General features: G+C 45.0%; 1 protein-coding gene across 1 annotated transcript in view; it reads right to left on the bottom strand.

The window, feature by feature from the left end:
* Positions 1–8880: 8880 nt before the first annotated feature.
* The window catches only part of THEMIS (thymocyte selection associated), a 190193-nt gene continuing 173876 nt past the window's right edge, over positions 8881–25197 (bottom strand). Inside the window, exon 7 of the mRNA XM_063919343.1 lies at positions 8881–9047. Coding sequence (XP_063775413.1) covers positions 8881–9047 — 167 coding nt within the window. The remainder of the gene's footprint in view (positions 9048–25197) is intronic.

Here is a 25197-nt window from a genome sequence, read left to right as displayed (position 1 = left end):
CCTGGCAAGCCAGACATCTTTCTGGCTGTAAGACACCATGAGACTCCATACTGGGCCTTATTCAGTAACTGTTTGTGCCTCAAAGGAACTCCTGGCCCATCTAGTGCTGCAGTGCAATGGAAAGCTGATGCAATGCAAGATCACTGAAGCTCTGTTCTTCTAACACCGCAAGGTCTTGCGATAACCCTACGCAGCTCTTAGGAAAAGAACCCTGTAAAAACAAATCCGCATTTTGTAAATAAATAATCCCAAAATGTGCAACATTAATAATAAATCAAAATTAGGACTTTCGGTGTGCGGAGCATCATGATAGGCGCATTTTAGCTTCTGCTCCGTTTCTCCTTGGGAAAAATCCAGCTTCATCACTAAAACTTCCTTACCGGAGATAGAAATTATAGATTTAGGTGGAGGAGGACTAAAGCTCTTCACTACACTAACTCTCAAGGAGAACAGAATCCTAATTCCACTGGAATCCGGCCTGTAAAGATCGAGGCCCGCCAACACATAAGCGGCATGGGACGCCATTACGGCCCAATCTCATGACATATCCCTGAGGTCCCAGATCTCTCCTTCCTGAGCCAACTGAAACAAACTTCCTCACCTAAATGCCGCAGCAGCCGTCCGTTACCTTCTTCACAAGAACGGACGGCTGAACGGAGCCGGATCTGCAGAGAACGGCGCTGGGATCCCGATTACCGAAGATGGCTTGCCACGTGGGATCTGAAGAACTGCGCCTTGCTTCTGCCTCCTGGGCTGCGCTGTCTGTGGGTGCCTAAACACCGAGCCCCTGCAGCTCTCTTACTGTCTCCCTTGGACCTGAGTAGAGGGAGAGCTGTGGAGAAAGACACCGGGATCCTGCTGTGCGGGGATTGCCCACTGCTTTAACCCCCTTGAATGGAGCAGGAGGTCACCGGGATCTTGCTGTGCGGGGACCACCCGGTGCTTTTCCCCTTGAACAGAACGGGAGCTGCGAGGGAGGACGCCGGGGTCATGCTGTGCAGGGATCACCCTCTGCTTTAACCCCCTTGAACGGAGCAGGAGGTCACCGGGATCCTACAGTGTGGGGGCCACCCGTTGCTTTACCCCCATGAATGGATCGGGAGGTCGCCGGGATCCTGATGTGCGGGGACCGTTCGCTGCTTTAACCCCCTTGAACGGAGCGGGAGGTCGCCAGGATTCTGCTGTGCAGGGGCCACCCGCTGCTTTACCCCCTTGAACGGAGTGGGAGCTGTGAAGGATGGCGCTGGGATCCTGCTGTCCGGGGACTGAGTGAGACCTGGAGAGACTGCGACCGGCAGATGCTTCTGGAGGTGCTGTTGGGGAATACCCCAACTCCGGTCACCTTCAGCCAACCACCCTAGCTGAAACAAGGACTCTATAAGCTGGTCAAATCACCTTGAACCGAATTCGCCCCCTCCAATGGAGATGTAGAGGTTTCCCATGCCAGCTCTAAGAGGGATCTCTGTGGCCTGAACAGAATCTACCCCTGGTAACCCTGTTTGTGTCTTTATTTCTTATTAACAAACCTTCCCTCCCCACCTTATGTCCTCCCCCTCTCTTTTCCTTTATACCCCATACCTATCCTCCCTACTCTTCATCTACCCTACCCTCTCTTAACATCAACAAATCCTGCTGTTGAAGTTGATATCAGTGAACAGAACACTATTAACAGGAGGAGACTGAAGGAATAATTACTCTCAGCATACGATCAACACTAACAAGTTTTGGTAATTAGTTTGTGGTTGATCTTCACTTGATTTGTGTTAGCAAATTTCTAGCCTTGTATCATATACCTAAAGGGTAACGCTGCCACCTAGTGGAATTAGACTGAGCTCACTTACTGAGTAGTATTTAAACCAGAACAGAAATTAAATACCTTGAGTCATATATATATATATATATATATATATATATATATATATATATATATATATGACAAAGTTCTATTAATAGAGAAAAACAGAGTTTTCAAACTAGTGAACAAGCAGACTATTAAGTACCTCTTTTAGGTCATATTATTATACTATCAACAAATTCTGGTATTTAATTTAGAATTGCTTTCCCCTTCATTTGAATTAGCAAATTTCTAATGTCTTACCATATATTTGAAGGTTAGCATTGCCACACAGCGGGGTTGAACTGCAATAATATATCGGTCAGTACATAAATTTACTCAGATATTGGACACCTTGTGCCAGAGATATGAAAGAGCCCTAATCATAGGGAAAGCATAGAATTCTCAAAATGGTCTTTAAAGTGTCAAAATCCACATTTATCTGTCTGAAGCAGTACAAACAACAATAATTGATAGTGAATAGACAGAAAAATGACAAAAACATTGTTGTGTATCATTGAATTGTGTAACCCTTTTAGTATCACAAATCTTTCAGAACAGTGGTTATCCAACTATTAGAACAATGTGAGATTGATGTTTTGTTGATCACTACTTTAAACACAATGAAATGTAAACTTCCATAATCCAAATTAGGAGGTATACTCAGTTTCTGGCCTACATCAGTCACCCATAGCATGGAAAAATTCTTGAAGAAAAATCTCACACACCAAATATGAGAAACAAACATAAGAACACTGCTTAACAGACCCATAACAATCATACTCCAAATTCCACCACCTCAAATTCGGGGGCCTCTTCCCCTTCTATTACACCACCAGAAAGTCCAGCCTTAGACATTATGAGTGATTCATCCAAGGACTTGAATACAGCACAAACATCACAGATAGAACAAAAATTGGACGCTATACAGGCATTCATCAATACTATCCTGGCTCACCTTGAGACGAACACAAAACGGTTGGTTGAGGTGGAGCAATGTACCAGTGATAATGAAGATGCCATTCAGGAACTCAAAAATTTGCTGATGCACAAGTCCAACTTAACATCAAGCTGGAATCTAAGCTAGAAGATTTAGAAAATAGAACAATGCTTAGTAATTTGAGGTTCATAGGCATACCCGAATCGGTAAAGGGAATGGAATTGCTGGATCTCATCAGCACTGATATTATAAACATATTAAATGTTCCCACTACGTCAGGCACAGTAATGATTGAGAGAGCTCATCGTATAGGGCCTGACAGGGTGGACCAAGATGCACGACCTTGCACTGTCATAGCAAAATTCTTGAATTATACAGATAAGGAAAATGTCTTAATGGTATACCGTAAACATCGCACCCTACAAGTGCTGATTTTTCAAGATTTTTCTAGTTCAGTTACCCAGAAGCGCAGGGAATTTACTCCCATATGCAAACACCTGTACGAAAGTAACATCAAATTCGCCTTATTATACCCAGCGAAGATAAGAGTGACTACTGATGGCAAAACGTACATGTTTGATGACCCTGATAAGGCCAGAGGCAGAAACCACTTTGAACTCACACAATCCACTCCAAGTAGTTGTATTTAAGTCACTCTTATGGAGTTGAGTGACTTACCGAAGACAATTGAAAAATGGTTATTGTTATCTTGGTTTATCTATTTCTTTTTCTTAACTTTTTTCCTTTTCCAAAGCTATGTGCGTCCGGATGGGGGTTTTGTTACCAGATGATACAGTAGTTCTCATGTGCTCTGCTGGCTGGGACAGAGCAGATGATTTACATGTTCAACTTATATGGTACAGTATCTGTTTTAAAAAGGGTGTAGGATGATGCAACCACAGATATCTAACTTAAATGTCCCACAAATCACTTCACATTTGTTTAGGTTTTTGTCTTGGAATGGGGCTGGTCTTAACTCTACTATTAAAAGACGTAAGGTCATAAATAATTTAAAACGCATTGGTTAAAAAACACCAACTCAACATTAAAAAGACCATGGTTAGGGGGTTGTGTGTCCGCTTCCTATTGCCAGAAAAAGCAAGGGGTGGCAATTTTATTTATTAGAAATCTAGACTATGAAATAACAAAAACAATAGCAGACCCAGAAGGTAGGTATCTCATGCTGAATGTCACAATTCATGGTGAATACTTTACACTGCTTAATCTTTATGCACCTAATGTGCCAAATTTTGCGTTTTACCAAGCCATTTCTAACATGTTGATGCAACATGCCACACCAAACTTAATTGTTGGTGGAGATATGAATTCACTACATGATGCCCAGTTAGATCATTCTAGACCTCCATACACTTCATCCCCACAGCATAGAGAGGGAATATCCTTCTTATGCTCACAACATGCTTTGTTAGATGAATGGAGACTGCAAAATGGATCTAGTAAGGAATATACCTTCCACTCAAGAGTCCATGATTTATTTACAAGGCTGGACTATTTTCTAATGGAAGAGTCCTTTTTCACATGAATAACTTGCACGTTTATTGATAACATTATAATCTCAGACCATGCCCCTATCATATTCGACATGGAAAGAATCCTCTACACACATCTAAACTGTGGCGATTTCCAATGTATCTTACACAAAACAAAGATTTCCAAAAATATCTTAAAACTAATTGGCAAGCATACGTAGATGACAACATACAACATTGGTACATACAACATACAATACAACACACATACATACAACATACAACATATGGACTAATTTGAAAAAATGTCATCAAAATTGCAATTTTCCATGTTCACCAGTGTACATTTATTTTCACAGCACCCCTGTATTTTTACAGCATACAGGACAGTGCCAGCACCCCTGTATTTTCACAACACCTCTGTAATTTTACAGCATACAAGACAGGGCCAGCACCCCTTTATATTCATAGCACCCCTGTATTTTTACAGCATACAGGACAGGGCCAGTGTACATTTATTTTCACTGCACCCCTGAATTTTTACATCATACAAGACAGGGCCAGTGTACATTTATTTTCAATGCACCCCTGAATTTCTACTACATACAAGACAGGGCCAGCGTATATTTATTTTCACTGCACCCCTGAATTTCTACAGCATACAAGACAGGGCCAGTGTACATTTATTTTCACTGCACCCCTGAATTTTTACAGCATACAAGACAGGGCCAGCACCCCTGTATTTTCACAGCATACAGGAGGACAGTGCCCCTGTAAAGCACAACACAGAAGCCAGGACAGCAACACCCAAATACATCTGCAGCACCCCTAACAGCACATGAAACACCGGTGACAGCCAGGACGGCACCCCTAATATCACAGGGACACCACAATGACAGGACAGCACCTCTAGAGAGCACACACTCAAGCTCGGTGCTACCCGCTCAACAAAGGGATGCAGTACAGGTAGGCACAGGCTGGAGAGGCGCTCTAGCTGCCCTACATCCCCGCTGCTGGGCTGCCTGTCCTCCCTGCTGCTGCCTACTGCTGCACCTGTCACACTGTGACAAGCAGCGGCGCCGGTAGCTTTCAGCTTCCTCTCCCCTTCCCTGACTGTATAGCGCAGAGCCAGAATGTGCACTGTGCAGGCCAGGAAGGAAGACCCAAAAAGGGAGCAGAGCTACATGGAACGAAGGGGCGGAGCTACACGGGACCAGGCTGATCATGAGGAGGAACAGGAGGATGGACAGCAACGGCCAGCCACACTTCCTTTTGTGTGTGTGTGTGTGTGTGTGTGTATCTATGTGTGTGTGTGTGTGTGTGTGTGTGTGTGTGTGTGTGTATCTGTGTGACTGGTGGAATTTTGTATAAACTGCACTAGCACAGGCGGAATTTTGTATAAACGGCACTGCCACAGGCGGAATTTTGTATAAGCGGCACTAGCATAGGTGGAATTTTGTATAAGCGGCACTAGCACAGGCGGAATTTTGTATAAGCAGCACTACAACAGGCGGAATTTTGTATAAGCGGCACTGCCACAGGCGGAATTTTGTATAAATGGCACTGCCACAGGCGGAATTTTGTATAAACGGCACTAGCATAGGTGGAATTTTGTATAAGCGGCACTGCCACAGGCGGAATTTTGTATAAGCGGCACTAGCATAGGTGGAATTTTGTATAAGCGGCACTGCCACAGGCGGAATTTTGTATAAGCAGCACTACAACAGGCGGAATTTTGTATAAGCGGCACTGCCACAGGCGGAATTTTGTATAAACGGCACTGCCACAGGCGGAATTTTGTATAAACGGCACTAGCATAGGTGGAATTTTGTATAAGCGGCACTGCCACAGGCGGAATTTTGTATAAGCGGCACTAGCATAGGTGGAATTTTGTATAAGCGGCACTGCCACCGGCGGAATTTTGTATAAGCGGCACTAGCATAGGTGGAATTTTGTATAAGCGGCACTAGCACAGGCGGAATTTTGTATAAGCGGCACTAGCATAGGTGGAATTTTGTATAAGCGGCACTGCCACAGGTGGAATTTTGTATAAGCAGCACTACCACAGGCGGAATTTTGTGTAAGCAGCACTACCACAGGCGGAATTTTGTGTAAGCGCCACTACTACAGGGGGGATTTTGTGTAAGCGGCACTACTAAGAGGGCATTTTGTGTAAGCGGCACCACTACAGGGGGGATTTTGTGTAAGCGGCACTACTAAGTGGGCATTTTGTGTAAGCGGCATTACTACAGGGTGGGATTTTGTGTAAGCGGCACTACTTAGAGGGCATTTTGTGTAAGTGGCACCACTACAGGGGGGATTTTGTGTAAGTGGCACTACTAAAGGGACATTTTGTGTAAGTGGCACTACTACAGGGGGGATTTTGTGTAAGCGACACTACTACAGGGGGGATTTTGTGTAAGCGACACTACTCCAGCAGGGATTTTGTGTAAGCGACACTACTACAGGGGGGATTTTGTGTAAGTGACACTACTCCAGGGGTGATTTTGTGTAAGCGACACTACTCCAGGGGGGATTTTGTGTAAGCGGCACTACTACAGGGGGGATTTTGTGTAAGCGACACTACTACAGGGGGATTTGTGGTCGGTACTCTGAGAACTAAACCCACTTATCTCTTTTTAAAAGGGAAGCATAGGAGCCCCAAAGGGGCCCATAGCATAGCAGGCAGCTTGGTTTCGGATGCAATGGGTGATCCAGTTCATTGCACTAATACACTAATACTGATAATTGCACTAATTCTGCTATGTTAAGGGGGGTAAGGTGTAGAGTTAAGGATAGAATTAAGAAAGGTCATTTTGTTGATAAGTTTGCAATCACGCATGATGCTAAGAAAACCTTAGATACGGCAAAGGCTGGTGAGCTAGCTGCGGAGGAGGGTAAGCGTAGCGTTTCCAATTGGCTTTCGGGAATGTATATATTTGCGGCCTGCTATTTTGAAACATGGCCATCCGAGTTTTTAAATGTTTTGAAGTATTTGCATATAGTGCATAATATGTATTTAATGGCTAGATTTAATGTTTGGCGTCAATACGATGAATCATTTAAAATGAAGCAGGATGGGGAAAAAGTTTCAAGAATATAGAAGTTTAGCTCAATTCTTTTAAATACATGGGGTTTAGGTTAGATGGTTCATATTATGTGGATAGTTGTTTGCCTATGGGCTGTTCTGTTTCATGCTCCTTTTCTTAATGTTTTAATTCCTTTTTATAATGGTGTATACAAGCAGGTGTGAAGCCAGGGCCATAACTATCTATGTGCTAAGTATGCCTTGCACACAGCGCAGGTTGCCTGGGGGCGGAACCAGTCGCTGCAGCAATGTCTATTTTGCGTGGCCTGCAACCAAGTGGAGAGTAGCACAGCATCTCCTCCATGAACTTATGAAGCCTGGGAAGTAAGGAGCGATCAGCCTCAGCAATGCCCAGGTCTCCTGCCGCCTGTCCCGTACACTACAGCTCCCTGGTGCCCACACATCAAGCGGCTTTTCCACACCTTATGACCCACCCCTAACTCACTTTGTCCCAGGTCTCACGCTGCTGCCGAGCAACCTGGCAGATGGGAGGAGATAGATTGCCACAGGGTGAGTGGATGACCGCAGCGCAGCAGGGACCAGGGACTAAAGCAGGCAGCTGCAGAGCCGCCACCAGGTACGTCTCAGGGGGGATTAGTTGTTAGTCATCAATAAACTGTCAGGGGAGCATCCATCTTCCTCTTTCCAGTTTTGTGATCTCTAGGGCAGAATGTTTACATTTCTCCATTTAATCTTATACTTGATTCATTTCTCCTAATCACATATTTCTGTATTTCACCCTCCACTATTCCCTGTTTGCTTCCTTGTGCCTCCTCTTGTTTCTCATCACTGTTTTCTCCTTCATAACCCACACTGCAATGTTACCCAGTCCACTCCCCCACCTGCTGCTTATCTAAATATATAACATTCCCTGTCCATGCCACAGCACTCCCCCTCACCACTGCCTTATTAAAGCAGCCAACCATTCACCCCTGCGGACCAGGCTCCTCACACCGCTGGATCTGCTGGGATCACTCCACAATCCTTGGCTACCATGGCTCTACCTGGCGTAATGTGTAAAAGGGGGCTATGTCTACTGTAATGTAAAAAAAGGGGGCCTTTGTCTGGTGTAATGTGTAAAAGGGGCTCTACCTGGCGTAATGTGTAGAAAGGTTTCTACCTGGCGTAATGTGTAAAAGGGGCCATAGCTGGCATAATGTGTAAAAGAGGGCTCTAACTGTAGTAATGTGTATAAAGAGCTCTACCTGGTGTAATGTGTATAAGGGAACTACTGTGTGGACTAATCTGAATAATTGAGACTACTGTGCAGTGTAATATGATTTGTTATTATTTTTGTGACCACACCCCTTTCCAAGAAAGCCACGCCCCTATATTTTCAGGGCATGCCTTCGGCATGCACTGTCACGACTTTAGCTATGGGAGGCACCAATTCTCTTTCTGGCACAGGACACCAAAATGTCTAGTTACAGCTCTGTCTGAAGCAATCAGGAGTTGCACATTATCTGAATGACTTTTTGGTAGTAGTGCCTGCGGATAGCTCATTGTGCCAGGAATTGCTTTTTTCAGTTCAGACCCTTTTCTCAATAAAGGGAGTTCTCATTGCAAAGGAAAAGACAGAAGGGCCTTTGAAGCGTTTATCGTACTTAGGTATAGAGATCGATACAGATGTAGGGCTTTGTAGATTGCCACGGGAGATGGTTTTTCGGTTAAAAGAGTTACTGGAAAGTTTCGTTTCTGCAAAAAAGATGGCATTAAGACAAGAGCAATCACTTTTTGGGTTACTAAATTTTTTGTTTATGGTCATGCCAATGGGGCAGATCTTTTGTTGCAGGTTAGAAAGATCCACTACAGGTTATAAGGGATGGAGTCCACCATATGATTCACATTTCTTCAGGGATGAAAGAGGATCTTAAGGTCTGACTTCTTTTCTAACAGGACTTCAACAGGGTTTGCATTTGACTACATCAGCCAGTAGCCAATTCCAAGCTTCATTTATTTACTGATGCAACGGGATCAATAGGTTTCGGTTCGTATCTTGAAGGTGTGTGGAGGCTTGGCCTGAGGCACAGCGCTGGTTACAGTTAACATGCTATTGCTGGAGCTTTTCCGATTATTGTGGTGGTAGAACTTTGGTCTTTTAAGCTTAGTAACCATAGGATTGTGTTTTGGTGCAATAACCTTGGTGTAGTTCAGGCTATCAATAACCAGATGACAGTCTATCATCAAGCGTTGAGACTGTTAAGGCATCTGACATTGATCTGCCTACAGAGGAATATAGAATTTACTGCTAAGCATGTTCCAGGGGTTAAAAATGAGATAGCAGATGCTTTATCTAGTTTTCAGTGGTAGAGGTTTAGGTTGTTGGCTACGGCAGCTAGGGTTGATGATTTGTCCTGTTCTGATTATATTTGACAGATCACCAGGCTGGCCTCAAAACATAAGCGTTGGTTCCAGGGACACTGAAGACATATTCAACAGCGTGGTGTGACTGGCAGGCATTCATGATGTCCAAGGGTGTCAGTAAGAGCTTGCAAGATGCTATGTTGGAATTTGTCTGGTCATGGTATGAGAAGAGTCATTCTAAAGCAACAATGTCAGGTGCTCTAGCGGGAATTTCTTATTTTTTGCGCTTGCATTTTTTGAGGGCACCTAGGGTGGGTGAATTAGTAGCAGTCAATAAGAAATCAGGTAACACAGGGATTCTGTCTGATAATTATGGCAATGGAAGTCATCAACCTATAAGACTTATATTCAGAATTGTAAATTGCAGAATTAGACACTTTCTGTGAACTTGTTGTTTTGGAATCTGAAAGCCTTAAACTACCCGCCGCTTGGGGGATTGGAGTTTATTTTTACCTTTTCCCTCATAAATTTTTTGAGGTTTGATGTAGTTCACCTCCATCTGGGTCATCCAAACAACTCAGTTTCCCTTACCCTGCTAGTTTAACAGCTGTTGCAAGTTACTAATGTTTGTACATTTTTGGTTTTTAATACAGGTTTTTTGTCAGTGTTAAGTCGGGTGTGGATTGTGGGTCATTCATATGTTTATTGGGCCAGTGGGAACACTATGGCTGAATCGTTACCTTTTAGAGTGCATTGGTTTAGTTTGAGGGGTTTTAGATGGAGAGGTTTATTAGATTTGCTTTGGGACTCAGAAAAAAATGGGGTATATCGGATTGTTTGTTGTGCATTTAGGGGGTAACAACATTGGCACTTGTAAGGGAATAGAGTTTATTAATGACATGAAGATGGACTTTCAGATAATCACTGAGCATTGGCCACAAGTGAATTAATTTGGTCTGAAGTTATACCTCAATGGTTTTGGCGGGGCACCCAAGGTAGGGCAGATTTAGACAGAGTGAGGAAAAAGCTGAATGTCACAGTATCGAGGTTTAGGGTTAGTTTGAACGTGGGTGTTATAAAGCACACTTGTTTATGATATGAAGAAGTTAATTTATATAGGCCTGACGGAGTACACTTGACAGGGGAAGGTTTGGAGAAATTTGTCACAGACTTGTTGAACTGTCTGAAGGAGGTTTGAGGTATTTAAGTTATGGTGGCTGTTCGTAGTCTGTCGCATTGGCATTTCTATAATGGGTTTAATTTGTGCGGTGCACGGTGTGGGCACGGCGGAAATTGCCGGCAAAATGGCCACCGGATCATGGCGGGCGCCATGTTTCCAGAGACCTGCGCATGAACAGTAGACTCCGGCACAATGCCGGAGTCTACAGCACTGTACAGAGGAGGGGGCCCACCCGGAGGTGCATACGGGCCCCATCCTCTGTTGAAACGCCCCTGGTCTGTCGGCTCCTTTATTGACAGAAAGCAGTGCTCCTCAGCGGCTCAATTTGGTGAACCAGAGATTGGCTAGCATTTCCCCTTTGAGAAAGGCGGGACCAGCACTATGCTAGTTAAGGAAAGATGGCTCTACCCAAGATGGATTGCGCAAGGAGCGGAATCTCTGCTCACATTTTAGTAATTCAAACTTTATATAGGGGCTATGGCCGAGGTTACACTGCTTCTTTCGCCAACATGATTAATATTTACAATTTTAATTTAATAAATTTGTCCGTGTCTTTATTTAACTAGTATGGTTTAAGTGGTGTGAAAATAATAAAACATATGGATGACTTATCTATTTGTACCTCATGTCGCAATCACATACCTCCCAACTGTCCCAAATTTCATGGGACAGTCCCATTTTTTGGGCACTATCCTGCTGTCCACACATGCAGCACAGTAGACTGCTGGGCATGGGTGAGTCTCTGGGAACTTGGCACCCGTGCCCAGGGGCATATCTAGAGAGGAGGAGGCCCGCGTGCAGGCTCCATCTGGGGCCCCTCCTCTCTAGCAGTCAACGCTGTAGCTCTGGGCACTAGGGTCCCTAGGGGACTCTAGCACTGTCCCAGAGCCTAGAACGCATGCGCAGATCTCCGATAAAATGGTGGGGTGGCCTTTTTACCAGTGATTTAACTACTTCGTATGTGGAAAACACTATGAAAATGGCACTGCACCATTTTCCCAGTGATTCCTGCAGTGCTGCTGCTTTGCCGTGGGACTCCAGAGTGTAAGTATTATAAAATAATGTGAATAATTATGCTAGTGTCCATGCCTATTTCCTGGGTACTTCTCTATTATATATATAAATGGACCTATGTGTGTCTGTATATATGTTCCAGCATAACTCTGGAATACCGGGAACAATTTACACCAAACTTGGTACACATATGACTTACAATCTGTAAATAAATACTGTGGGGGTAAGACACCCCTAGCACCGCTAGGGGTGGGGGTGGGAAGGGGGTGACATGTAAAAATCCATAGTTAACTCTGGAATGCCTGGAGCAATTCACACCAAACTTGGTACACATATGACTTACAATCTGGAAAAAATACTGTGGGGGAAAGACACCCCTATCACCCCTAGTGGTGGGTGTGGGAAGGGGGTGACATGTAAAAATCCATAGTTTTCGGCATAACTCTGAAATGCCTGGAGCAATTTACACCAAACTTGGTACACATATGACTTACAATCTGGAAAAAAATACTGTGGTGGTAAGACACCCCTAGCACCGCTAGGGGTGGGGGTGGGAAGGGGGTGACATGTAAAAATCCATAGTTTTCGGCACAACTCTGATATGCCTGGAGCAATTTACACAGAGGCACACATGGGTAGGGGCCGAGGCACCCACGTGAAAGGGCAGAGGCACCCACATGTAGGGGCAGAGACACCCACGGGTAGGGGCAGAGGCACCCACGTGTAAGGACAGAGGCACCCATGGGTAGGGCAGAGGCACCCACAGGTAAGTATAGTGGCACACACGGGTAGGGGCATAGGCATATGGGTAGGAGCAGAGGCACCTACTGGTAAGGGCAGATGCACACACGGGTGGGGGCAGAGGCATAATTTAGTTTCGAAGCTAAGCAAGGAGACCTAGGGACAAATCTAACATATTTAACATACAGCGGGTGGAGTTTGGCCTGTCGTCCCAGGATTTACAGCACTGAGCAGGGCATCATCAGAGGCGGGACTGGGCAAAGAAGGAGGCTGATTATTCTCCTCAGCACAAGCATTTTGACAGCATCAATCCAGGAAAGCCCAGAGGTGCGGCCTGACAAAGATTGGCATTATTCTTTAAATTCCGTAGCGAAACACGGGTATTCAGCTAGTAGTTTATAAAGAAGCAAGATGGAAAACATATTAACCCACTATTACACTGATGTTATATTATGGCATTGCACCAGATGTCAGAGCGATATTGTTAATGCTTCTTCAATTATGCTGCTCTATAACTATATTTAAGCTGCCTCAATAACAATAATATTATTGTACCTAGTTAACGCTGTATTAAATGGAAATTAGGTTTTACAAATAACCTAGCATAGACTGCTATCAGGCCTAAGGAGGGCTGCTAGCAGACCAGATAGAGGAAATAAATAAAAGAGTGAATAACATTTAGGCAACATATAGTTGTACCATATTAAGAGCATTTAACATATAATGCTAAATCAGATTGTAGTAAAAGTTCTATCATGATTTTGAAAAATAATAACTATAATAAAATCAATATATATAATACATATTTAACTGGCTCATTATATAGAAAAATGGGGGGGAATCGAAAGCAGATTTTGCTGTAAACATTTACAAATTGACCATGGCAGCTGTCTAGTCAGTATTCCAAAAATACAGTATACTCGTACATGCTTATAATCTACTGTATATCATCTATGTAAGAAAGTCTGATTTAAAACAAATTCCACTCATGTTATTAGATACAGGTTGAGTATCCCTTATCCAAAATGCTCGGGACCAGAAGTATTTTGGATATCGGATTTTTCCGTATTTTGGAATGATTGCATACCATAATGAGATATCATGGTGATGGGACCCAAGTCTAAGCACAGAATGCATTTATGTTTCATATACACCTTGTCACAACTGAGGGCCTGAGCTGACGGAAGGCAGCCTCAGTTGTAGGGGCTGAGATGTACCGGAACCTGGGAGGTTGTATCAGACCCCTGGACATGTAAGTAACATGAAGAGAAACAGCCCGAAGGCGTGACCACGACAACTTGAGTAAAAGTCAATGATATTTATTTATGACAAACTCCATGCATCACAGTAGCAGTAAAAAGTAACATAAAAATCAGCAGAGAAATAATAATACAGTTCCTGGGTACTACAGGGTGGCAGGGGCCACAGAGCTCTGGTGGTATGAGACAGTTCTTATTATCTGCAAGTTGGAAAGTCCTTACCAGGCTCAACTGTAGCAATGAGGAAAGCCCAGGGTCGTACCAGCTGATGTTCCAGGGAAAGCTGTACTGCTGTAGATAAAATGCTGCTGTGGGTACTGGTTAGAACCAGACAGGTGTTGGCACGGAGTGGATACTGGCTGGGACCAGTTAAATAATAAGTAAAGCTTGAGAGCGATGCAATGTAGATGAAATGTAGAATTTGAGAGCGGAGAAATAACAATACCGGTGGAGAGTGGTAAACTGCAGAAAGGACACCGGCCCTTTAAGAGAAGCTGTACACTGCTGGAAGCTGAGCTGGAAGCAGGTGATGTTGTAGCTGGAAACAGGTGAGTCCAGAATGGATCGGAGAGTCAGGCTACACCGCAGATGGAATGCTGGTGCGGGTCTCTATAGCAGAAGTCTGGAGACAGGAGCTGGAACCTGGAAGACATTCACAGAAGAGAGACAAACTGGAACTAGGTTTGACAACCAAAGCACTGACGCCTTCCTTGCTCAGGCACAACCTATTTATACCTGCAGCAAGGAAGGCATTGGCTAGGCAATTATGCAAATTAATAATACTGACAACGGATTGGTAGGAAAGATCAGCTGACAGAATCCAAGATGGCTGCGCCCATGCAGACACTTGGAGGGAAGTTTGGATTGTAATCCATGTGGTCTGGAAAACAGTAATGGCGGCGCCGGCCACCGGAGACAGGAGACGCCAGGCTGACAGATGCACATCCGACCACGCGGACACAGCGGAGGCCGCGGCTGACGTAATCGCCACTCTGAATGCAGAAGCTCAGGGACGGCGGCGGAGGCCGCGGGAGACGTCATGCCAGATGTATAAGGCGTTACTGTGACTGCGTCCAGAGAGACAGGAGAGGATGCGGGAATGTGCACATCAGGATAACAGATGGGATCCGGTCCTGGAGCGCTGAGCCAGCCTTAGGAGGCATCTGATAGGTAAGAAATGGCGTCCAGATACCCGGATCGTGACAGCACCCCCCCCCCTTTAGGAGTGGCCCCAGGACACTTCTTTGGCTTTTGAGGAAACTTGGAATGGAATCTCCGGACCAAGGCAGGAGCATGGACATCAGAAGCATTGGTCCATGAACGTTCCTCAGGGCCATAACCCTTCCAGTCAATAAGATACTGAAGTTGACCGTAACGGTGACGTGAGTCCAGGATCTTGGCTACTTCATACTCAACGCCTCGTTGAGTTTGGACTTTCGGAGTTGGAGGAAGTGAGGAATGAAACCGATTCAAGATTAGCGGTTTCAACAGGGAAACATGGAATGTCCTGGGTATTTTTAAGAAGGGAGGCAACTGGAGTCTGTAAGCAACATGATTGATGACTTGATCAATTTTAAAAGGACCGATGTAGCTAGGTGCAAACTTCATACTGGGAACTCTTAACCTCAAATTCTTCGTGGATAACCATACCCGATCACCCACCTTGAGAGCAGGAACTGCTCGACGCTTCTTATCCGCAAACTTCTTGTACCTGAACGATGCCTTGAGCAGAGCTGATCGTACGCTCTTCCAGATATTGGCAAACTGATGCAAGGTGATATCCACTGCGGGAACAGAAGTTGCTGGAAGCTGTTGGAACTCAGGGACTTTAGGGTGGAATCCAAAGTTGGTGAGGAATGGTGTTGAAGAAGATGAAGAATGATACTGGTTGTTATGACAGAACTCGGCCCAGGGAAGTAATTGAACCCAGTCATCTTGAGAGGAGGACACATAGATGCGGAGGAAGGACTCCAAGTCCTGATTCACCCTCTCAGTTTGACCATTGGTCTGAGGATGGTAAGCCGTGGAAAACTTTAGCTTGACTTGGAGGACTTGACATAAACTTCGCCAGAATTTGGCTGTGAATTGAACTCCTCGATCTGAGATAATTTCTTCTGGAAGACCGTGGAGTCGAAAGATCTCTTGTATGAATACTTGAGCCAACTTGGAAGCTGACGGAAGACCGGTAAGAGGAATGAAGTGTGCCATCTTGGTGAACCGGTCAACTACCACCCAGATGGTATTAAACTTGTTGCACATGGGCAAATCTGTAATAAAATCCATCGACAAATGGGTCCATGGTCGACGGGGAACAGATAGTGGAACCAGTTGCCCCGCAGGCGACTGGCGGGATACTTTATGTTGAGCACACTTTGGGCAAGATGCAATAAACTCCAAAACGTCCTTTTTCAGAGTTGGCCACCAATAGGACCTAGAGATAAACTCCAGGGTTTTTTGGATACCTGTATGTCCGGCAAAGCGGGAAGCATGGGCCCAATGCATGAGCTTCTTCCTTAGTGTCGGCTTCACAAAACTTTTCCCTGATGGGGGCGTAGAGTCCATCCCTACCGTGGATAATGCCAACGGATTTATAATAGGATGCTTGTCTGAAGACTCTGACTCATTTTCTTGCTCCCATGAGCGGGAAAGGGCATCGGCCTTGCGATTCTGAGAGCCCGGACAGAACTGGAGTTTAAAGTCGAACCTGGAAAAGAAAAGTGCCCATCTGGCCTGACGAGGGTTGAGACATTGTGCGCCTTTCACATATAGAAGGTTCTTGTGGTCTGTAAGGATGGTGATTGAATGAGAAGCTCCCTCCAACAGATATCTCCACTCCTCTAGAGCGAGCTTGATGGCTAGCAACTCCTGGTCGCCAATGGCATAGTTGCGCTCCGCTGGGGAGAACTTTCGTGAGAAGAAACTGCAAGGATGTAAATGGCCATCTTTAGCCCTCTGAGATAACACCGCTCCTACTCCAACGGAGGAGGCATCCACCTCTAAGATGAAAGGAGAGTCGATGTCAGGCTGTTTCAGGACAGGCGCAGAGATGAACCTCTGTTTTAAAAGATGAAAAGCTTGCATGGCTTCTTCAGACCACTTGGACGGGTTAGCACCCTTCTTGGTGAAAGCAGTAATAGGCGCCACAATGGTGGAAAAGTCTCGTATAAACTTTCGGTAATAATTGGCGAACCCTAAGAACCTCTGGACCCCTTTGAGGGTTAAGGGTACCGGCCAATTCTGGATTGCTTGTAGTTTCTCAGGATCCATCTCTAGTCCGGAACCGGACACAATGTACCCTAGAAACGGAATGGACTTGACTTCAAAGACGCATTTCTTTAATTTGCAATAGAGATGATTGACACGGAGACGGGACAGAACCTCCTTTACCCAAAAACGATGTTCCTCTAAATTGTTGGCAAAAATGAGGATATCATCTAGATAGACCACGACATGATGGTATAGAATGTCTCTGAAAATCTCATTGACGAAATGCTGGAAGACAGCTGGAGCATTGCTCAATCCGAAGGGCATGACGAGGTACTCATAATGTCCGTCACGGGTGTTAAATGCGGTCTTCCACTCGTCACCCTCACGGATCCGGATGAGATTGTATGCACCTCTCAAGTCCAGCTTTGTAAAGATGGTAGCTCCGCTAACTCTGTCAAAGAGCTCAGTAATCAGGGGTAAAGGATAGCGGTTCTTGATGGTAATGTCGTTCAAACCTCTGTAGTCGATGCACGGCCGCAGACCACCATCTTTCTTTTTTACAAAAAAGAAGCCTGCGCCGGCTGGAGAAGAAGAAGGTCGAATGAACCCCTTTGCTAGGTTCTCTTTAATGTATTCCTCTATAGAATGCGTCTCAGGCAGAGACAACGGATAAGTTCGGCCTCGAGGTGGAACCTTCCCTGGAACGAGATCAATCGGGCAGTCCCATTCTCTATGAGGAGGAAGGATATCAGCAGAAGCTTTACTGAACACATCCGTGAAATCTTGATATGGAGGAGGTGGAACATCAGACGACCTGGGGGAGGAAGAACAGACAGGCAACACTTTAAACAAACATGTCTCAGCACAGGAGGGACCCCATGCCAGAATTTGCGTAGTCATCCAATCAATTGTAGGATTGTGAAGACGGAGCCATGGAAGGCCCAGGACCACAGGATGTGTGGCTCTTGGAATCACTAAAAGTGAAATAAGTTCGGAATGAAGAACTCCCACTCTCAGACGAACTGGTAGAGTCCTTAGAGCAATAACTGTATCAAAAATTTTACTGCCATCCACGGCAGTTAAGGAAAAGGAGGAAGGAAGTCTCTCGGTGGGTAGGGACCACCGTTTAACATAGGCTTCGGTAATAAAGTTCCCAGCTGCTCCGGGAATCCAGGAGGGCAATGACGTTCTGATAACGTTGAGCAACTTGAAGCGAGACTGGGAGATTACAATCTTGAGGAGATGGAGAGGAGATCATTACTCCTAGCCGGCCCTCTCCTTGGCGAGCTAGGATTTGGAGTTTCCCGGACGTTTGGGACAGGCATTAATAGTGTGAGACGGAGCTGCACAATACAGACAGAGAGACTCAGAAAGACGTCTTCGGCGCTCAGCAGGAGTTAAACGGGAACGGCCAATTTGCATGGGTTCATCTTTAGTTGGTGACAGTTGGCGAGGAGGAGGAGCAGAAGATTTTGGAGCAGAAGATCTTCCACGCTCAGTTGCTCTCTCTCTGAAACGTAAGTCAACTTTCGTACAAAGTGAGATTAGCTCATCTAACTTGGAGGGTAAGTCTCTGGTAGCTAACTCATCTTTAATACGCTCGGATAAACCATGCCAGAATGCAGCATACAGGGCCTCGTCGTTCCATGCCAGTTCAGATGCCAGAATCTGGAACTGTATAAGATATTGTCCTACAGTACGTGATCCCTGGCGTAAACGGAGAATCTCAGACGAAGCTGAAGTTACCCGGCCTGGCGCGTCGAAGATGCGCCTGAATGTTGACACGAATGCAGTGTAAGAAGATAGCAGGGTGTCGGACCTCTCCCATAACGGTGATGCCCAGTCGAGGGCTGAGCCACTGAGAAGAGAGATGATGTAGGCAATTTTTGTACGGTCACTGGGAAAATTGCCAGGTTGTAGCTCAAACTGAATCTCACACTGGTTGAGAAATCCCCTGCAGAATCTTGGAGATCCGTCAAATTTTGCTGGCGTTGGAAGATGAAGACGTGGAGCAGAAACGGGTAAGGTGGGTGGGGTTATAGTTGGAGTCACTGTGGTTGACGCCCCAGATGCGCCTGATCCACGGAGAGTTGTCTGAATCCCATCCAGCCGAGTAGAGAAATCCTGGAGACAGCGGATGATGTGGCCCTGTGCAGCCTCCTGATGTTCAAGTCGGGCTGCCAGTTCTTGCATCGGCCTGGCCGCTTGATCCTGGTCTCCGGCTGGATTCATTAGGTCAGTGCTTACTGTCACAACTGAGGGCCTGAGCTGACGGAAGGCAGCCTCAGTTGTAGGGGCTAAGATGTACCCGAACCTGGGAGGTTGTATCAGACCCCAGGACATGTAAGTAACATGAAGAGAAACCGCCCGAAGGCGTGACCACGACAACTTGAGTAAAAGTCAATGATATTTATTTATGACAAACTCCATGCATCACAGTAGCAGTAAAAAGTAACATAAAAATCAGCAGAGAAATAATAATACAGTTCCTGGGTACTACAGGGTGGCAGGGGCCACAGAGCTCTGGTGGTATGAGACAGTTCTTATTATCTGCAAGTTGGAAAGTCCTTACCAGGCTCAACTGTAGCAATGAGGAAAGCCCAGGGTCGTACCAGCTGATGTTCCAGGGAAAGCTGTACTGCTGTAGATAAAATGCTGCTGTGGGTACTGGTTAGAACCAGACAGGTGTTGGCACGGAGTGGATACTGGCTGGGACCAGTTAAATAATAAGTAAAGCTTGAGAGCGATGCAATGTAGATGAAATGTAGAATTTGAGAGCGGAGAAATAATAATACCGGTGGAGTGGTAAACTGCAGAAAGGACACCGGCCCTTTAAGAGAAGCTGTACACTGCTGGAAGCTGAGCTGGAAGCAGGTGATGTTGTAGCTGGAAACAGGTGAGTCCAGAATGGATCAGGCTACACCGCAGATGGAATGCTGGTGCGGGTCTCTATAGCAGAAGTCTGGAGACAGGAGCTGGAACCTGGAAGACATTCACAGAAGAGAGACAAACTGGAACTAGGTTTGACAACCAAAGCACTGACGCCTTCCTTGCTCAGGCACAACCTATTTATACCTGCAGCAAGGAAGGCATTGGCTAGGCAATTATGCAAATTAATAATACTGACAACGGATTGGTAGGAAAGATCAGCTGACAGAATCCAAGATGGCTGCGCCCATGCAGACACTTGGAGGGAAGTTTGGATTGTAATCCATGTGGTCTGGAAAACAGTAATGGCGGCGCCGGCCACCGGAGACAGGAGACGCCAGGCTGACAGATGCACATCCGACCACGCGGACACAGCGGAGGCCGCGGCTGACGTAATCGCCACTCTGAATGCAGAAGCTCAGGGACGGCGGCGGAGGCCGCGGGAGACGTCATGCCAGATGTATAAGGCGTTACTGTGACTGCGTCCAGAGAGACAGGAGAGGATGCGGGAATGTGCACATCAGGATAACAGATGGGATCCGGTCCTGGAGCGCTGAGCCAGCCTTAGGAGGCATCTGATAGGTAAGAAATGGCGTCCAGATACCCGGATCGTGACACACCTTATACACACAGCCTGAAGGTCATTCTAGCCAATATTTTTAATAGCTTTGTGTATTAAACAAAGTGTGTGTAAATTCACACAATTCATTTATGTTTCATATACACCTTATACACACAGCCTGAAGATCATTAATACAATATTTTTAATAACGTGTGTATTAAACAAAGTTTGTGTACATTGAGACATCAGAAAACAAAGGTTTCATTATCTCACTCTCGCTCAAAAAATTCTGTATTTCAGAATATTCCGTATTTCGGAATATTTGGATATGGGATACTCAACCTGTATTACATACTGTACTATTATCTACATTACACATGTTATTAATATTAATGTGGCCTACTTCCAGTAGTCAGAGCTCTAGAGGCTACTACCTGTGGACATTATTTATCTGTGCTCTGATATTTGCCTGGCTCCCATGTAAATAGCGTACTTTCCACTGAGAAAAGTGTTGTAAGAGTCCTTGGGCATTACACTTTCCCCAATTCCATCAAGCATGCAGAGAAAATTGCTGTGCCCAGTACGTCGACTGACAGTGGGGTCACCGAAAACTGTAGCATCGGCTAATATTCTAATGTAAGTACGGCAGCTGGAGTGGTTTATAAAATGTGTAATCAGTGTTCTCCGTCAACAAAATATATCAATTAGAAAAATATTGTTTACAGAAACATAACAAAAAAGAAAAAAAAGTCCAGTGATGTATATAATAATAATAAATTATATGTTGTCCTGCTGCTATTTCAGTCATCTAAAGTAAAAACAGAGAAACAATTTGATTTATCTTAAACATATAATTTAAAATTGTGTACTAAATAATGCAAATACCTTATGATTTGTTGGTTTGAAAATGGTGCTGGAGAATTGTTCATTAAAATCATCAATGTCATTCTCTATGTTCTGATCCTGTGTTTCTTCCACACTTTGGTGGTCATTCCGAGTTGTTTGCTCGCTGCTATTTTTAGCAAAACTGAACTTTGCTATTTTACACACGGGCGAACAAAGCTTTTCAATCGCTCTGCTGATCGTAGTGTGATTGACAGGAAGTGGGTGTTTCTGGGCGGAAACTGGCTGTTTTCAGGGAGTGTGCTAAAAAAACGCAGGCGTGCCAGGTAAAAACGCAGGAGTGGCTGGTCGGATGCAGGACGTGTTTGTGACGTCAAACCAGGAACTAAACGGACTGAGGTGATTGCAATCTAGGAGTAGGTCTGGAGCTACTCAGAAACTGCAAGGAAATACTTATAGCAGAATTGCTAATCTTTCGTTAGCAATTCTGCTATGCTAAGATACACTCCCAGAGGGCGGCGGCTTTGTGTTTGCATTTCTGCTAAAAGTAGCTAGCCAGCGAACAACTCGGAATGAGGGCCATTGTGTTGTCAGTTCAGTGACCAGTCACAGTGGTGGTGTCCTCTGCTGCCATATGTCCAGTGCTGCTGTATAATAAGTCCCTTACAGTGTAGCTGTGTTGTCCTGCATCAGACCAGTGGTAGTGTCCTGTGCATCAGTCAGTCCAGTGACCAGTCACAGTGGTGGTGTCCTCTGCTGCCATATGTCCAGTGCTGCTGTATAATAAGTACCTTACAGTGTCGCTGTGTTGTCCTGCATCAGACCAGTGGTAGTGTCCTGTAGAGATGAGCGGGTTCGGTTTCTCTGAATCCGAACCCGCCAGAACTTCATGTTTTTTTTCACGAGTCCGAGCGACTCGGATCTTCCCGCCTTGCTCGGTTAACCCGAGCGCGCCCGAACGTCATCATGACGCTGTCGGATTCTCGCGAGGCTCGGATTCTATCGCGAGACTCGGATTCTATATAAGGAGCCGCGCGTCGCCGCCATTTTCACACGTGCATTGAGATTGATAGGGAGAGGACGTGGCTGGCGTCCTCTCCGTTTAGACACTTGATTTACTAATTTTGGGGAGCATTAGGAGTACTCAGTAGTGTACAGTGCAGAGTTTTGCTGATAGTGACCAGTGACCACCACTTTTATTTATAATCCGTTCTCTGCCTGAAAAAAGCGATACACAGCACACAGTGACTCAGTCACATACATACCATATCTGTGTGCACTGCTCAGGCTCAGGCCAGTGTGCTGCATCATCTATATATATTATATATCTGTCTGACTGCTCAGCTCACACAGCTTATAATTGTGGGGGAGACTGGGGAGCACTACTGCAGTGCCAGTTATAGGTTATAGCAGGAGCCAGGAGTACATAATATTATATTAAAATTAAACAGTGCACACTTTTGCTGCAGGAGTGCCACTGCCAGTGTGACTAGTGACCAGTGACCTGACCACCAGTATATAATATTAGTAGTATACTATCTCTTTATCAACCAGTCTATATTAGCAGCAGACACAGTACAGTGCGGTAGTTCACGGCTGTGGCTACCTCTGTGTCGGCACTCGGCAGCCCGTCCATAATTGTATATACCAGTGACCTAACCGTGGTTTTTTTTTCTTTCTTTATACATACATACTAGTTACGAGTATACTATCTCTTTATCAACCAGTCTATATATTAGCAGCAGACACAGTACAGTGCGGTAGTTCACGGCTGTGGCTACCTCTGTGTCGGCACTCGGCAGCCCGTCCATAATTGTATATACCAGTGACCTAACCGTGGTTTTTTTTTCTTTCTTTATACATACATACTAGTTACGAGTATACTATCTCTTTATCAACCAGTCTATATATTAGCAGCAGACACAGTACAGTGCGGTAGTTCACGGCTGTGGCTACCTCTGTGTCGGCACTCGGCAGCCCGTCCATAATTGTATATACCACCTAACCGTGGTTTTTTTTTCTTTCTTTATACATACATACTAGTTACGAGTATACTATCTCTTTATCAACCAGTCTATATATTAGCAGCAGACACAGTACAGTGCGGTAGTTCACGGCTGTGGCTACCTCTGTGTCGGCACTCCGCAGCCCGTCCATAATTGTATATACCAGTGACCTAACCGTGGTTTTTTTTTCTTTCTTTATACATACATACTAGTTACGAGTATACTATCTCTTTATCAACCAGTCTATATATTAGCAGCAGACACAGTACAGTGCGGTAGTTCACGGCTGTGGCTACCTCTGTGTCGGCACTCGGCAGCCCGTCCATAATTGTATATACCAGTGACCTAACCGTGGTTTTTTTTTCTTTCTTTATACATACATACTAGTTACGAGTATACTATCTCTTTATCAACCAGTCTATATATTAGCAGCAGACACAGTACAGTGCGGTAGTTCACGGCTGTGGCTACCTCTGTGTCGGCACTCGGCAGCCCGTCCATAATTGTATATACCAGTGACCTAACCGTGGTTTTTTTTTCTTTCTTTATACATACATACTAGTTACGAGTATACTATCTCTTTATCAACCAGTCTATATATTAGCAGCAGACACAGTACAGTGCGGTAGTTCACGGCTGTGGCTACCTCTGTGTCGGCACTCGGCAGCCCGTCCATAATTGTATATACCAGTGACCTAACCGTGGTTTTTTTTTCTTTCTTTATACATACATACTAGTTACGAGTATACTATCTCTTTATCAACCAGTCTATATATTAGCAGCAGACACAGTACAGTGCGGTAGTTCACGGCTGTGGCTACCTCTGTGTCGGCACTCGGCAGCCCGTCCATAATTGTATATACCAGTGACCTAACCGTGGTTTTTTTTTCTTTCTTTATACATACATACTAGTTACGAGTATACTATCTCTTTATCAACCAGTCTATATATTAGCAGCAGACACAGTACAGTGCGGTAGTTCACGGCTGTGGCTACCTCTGTGTCGGCACTCGGCAGCCCGTCCATAATTGTATATACCAGTGACCTAACCGTGGTTTTTTTTTCTTTCTTTATACATACATACTAGTTACGAGTATACTATCTCTTTATCAACCAGTCTATATATTAGCAGCAGACACAGTACAGTGCGGTAGTTCACGGCTGTGGCTACCTCTGTGTCGGCACTCGGCAGCCCGTCCATAATTGTATATACCAGTGACCTAACCGTGGTTTTTTTTTCTTTCTTTATACATACATACTAGTTACGAGTATACTATCTCTTTATCAACCAGTCTATATATTAGCAGCAGACACAGTACAGTGCGGTAGTTCACGGCTGTGGCTACCTCTGTGTCGGCACTCGGCAGCCCGTCCATAATTGTATATACCAGTGACCTAACCGTGGTTTTTTTTTCTTTCTTTATACATACATACTAGTTACGAGTATACTATCTCTTTATCAACCAGTCTATATATTAGCAGCAGACACAGTACAGTGCGGTAGTTCACGGCTGTGGCTACCTCTGTGTCGGCACTCGGCAGCCCGTCCATAATTGTATACTAGTATCCAATCCATCCATCTCCATTGTTTACCTGAGGTGCCTTTTAGTTGTGCCTATTAAAATATGGAGAACAAAAATGTTGAGGTTCCAAAATTAGGGAAAGATCAAGATCCACTTCCACCTCGTGCTGAAGCTGCTGCCACTAGTCATGGCCGAGACGATGAAATGCCAGCAACGTCGTCTGCCAAGGCCGATGCCCAATGTCATAGTACAGAGCATGTCAAATCCAAAACACCAAA

This window comes from Pseudophryne corroboree, chromosome 4, assembly GCF_028390025.1.
Source record: "Pseudophryne corroboree isolate aPseCor3 chromosome 4, aPseCor3.hap2, whole genome shotgun sequence".
In the NCBI taxonomy this organism is placed as follows: domain Eukaryota; kingdom Metazoa; phylum Chordata; class Amphibia; order Anura; family Myobatrachidae; genus Pseudophryne; species Pseudophryne corroboree.
This window is presented reverse-complemented; position numbering and strand designations above follow the sequence as displayed.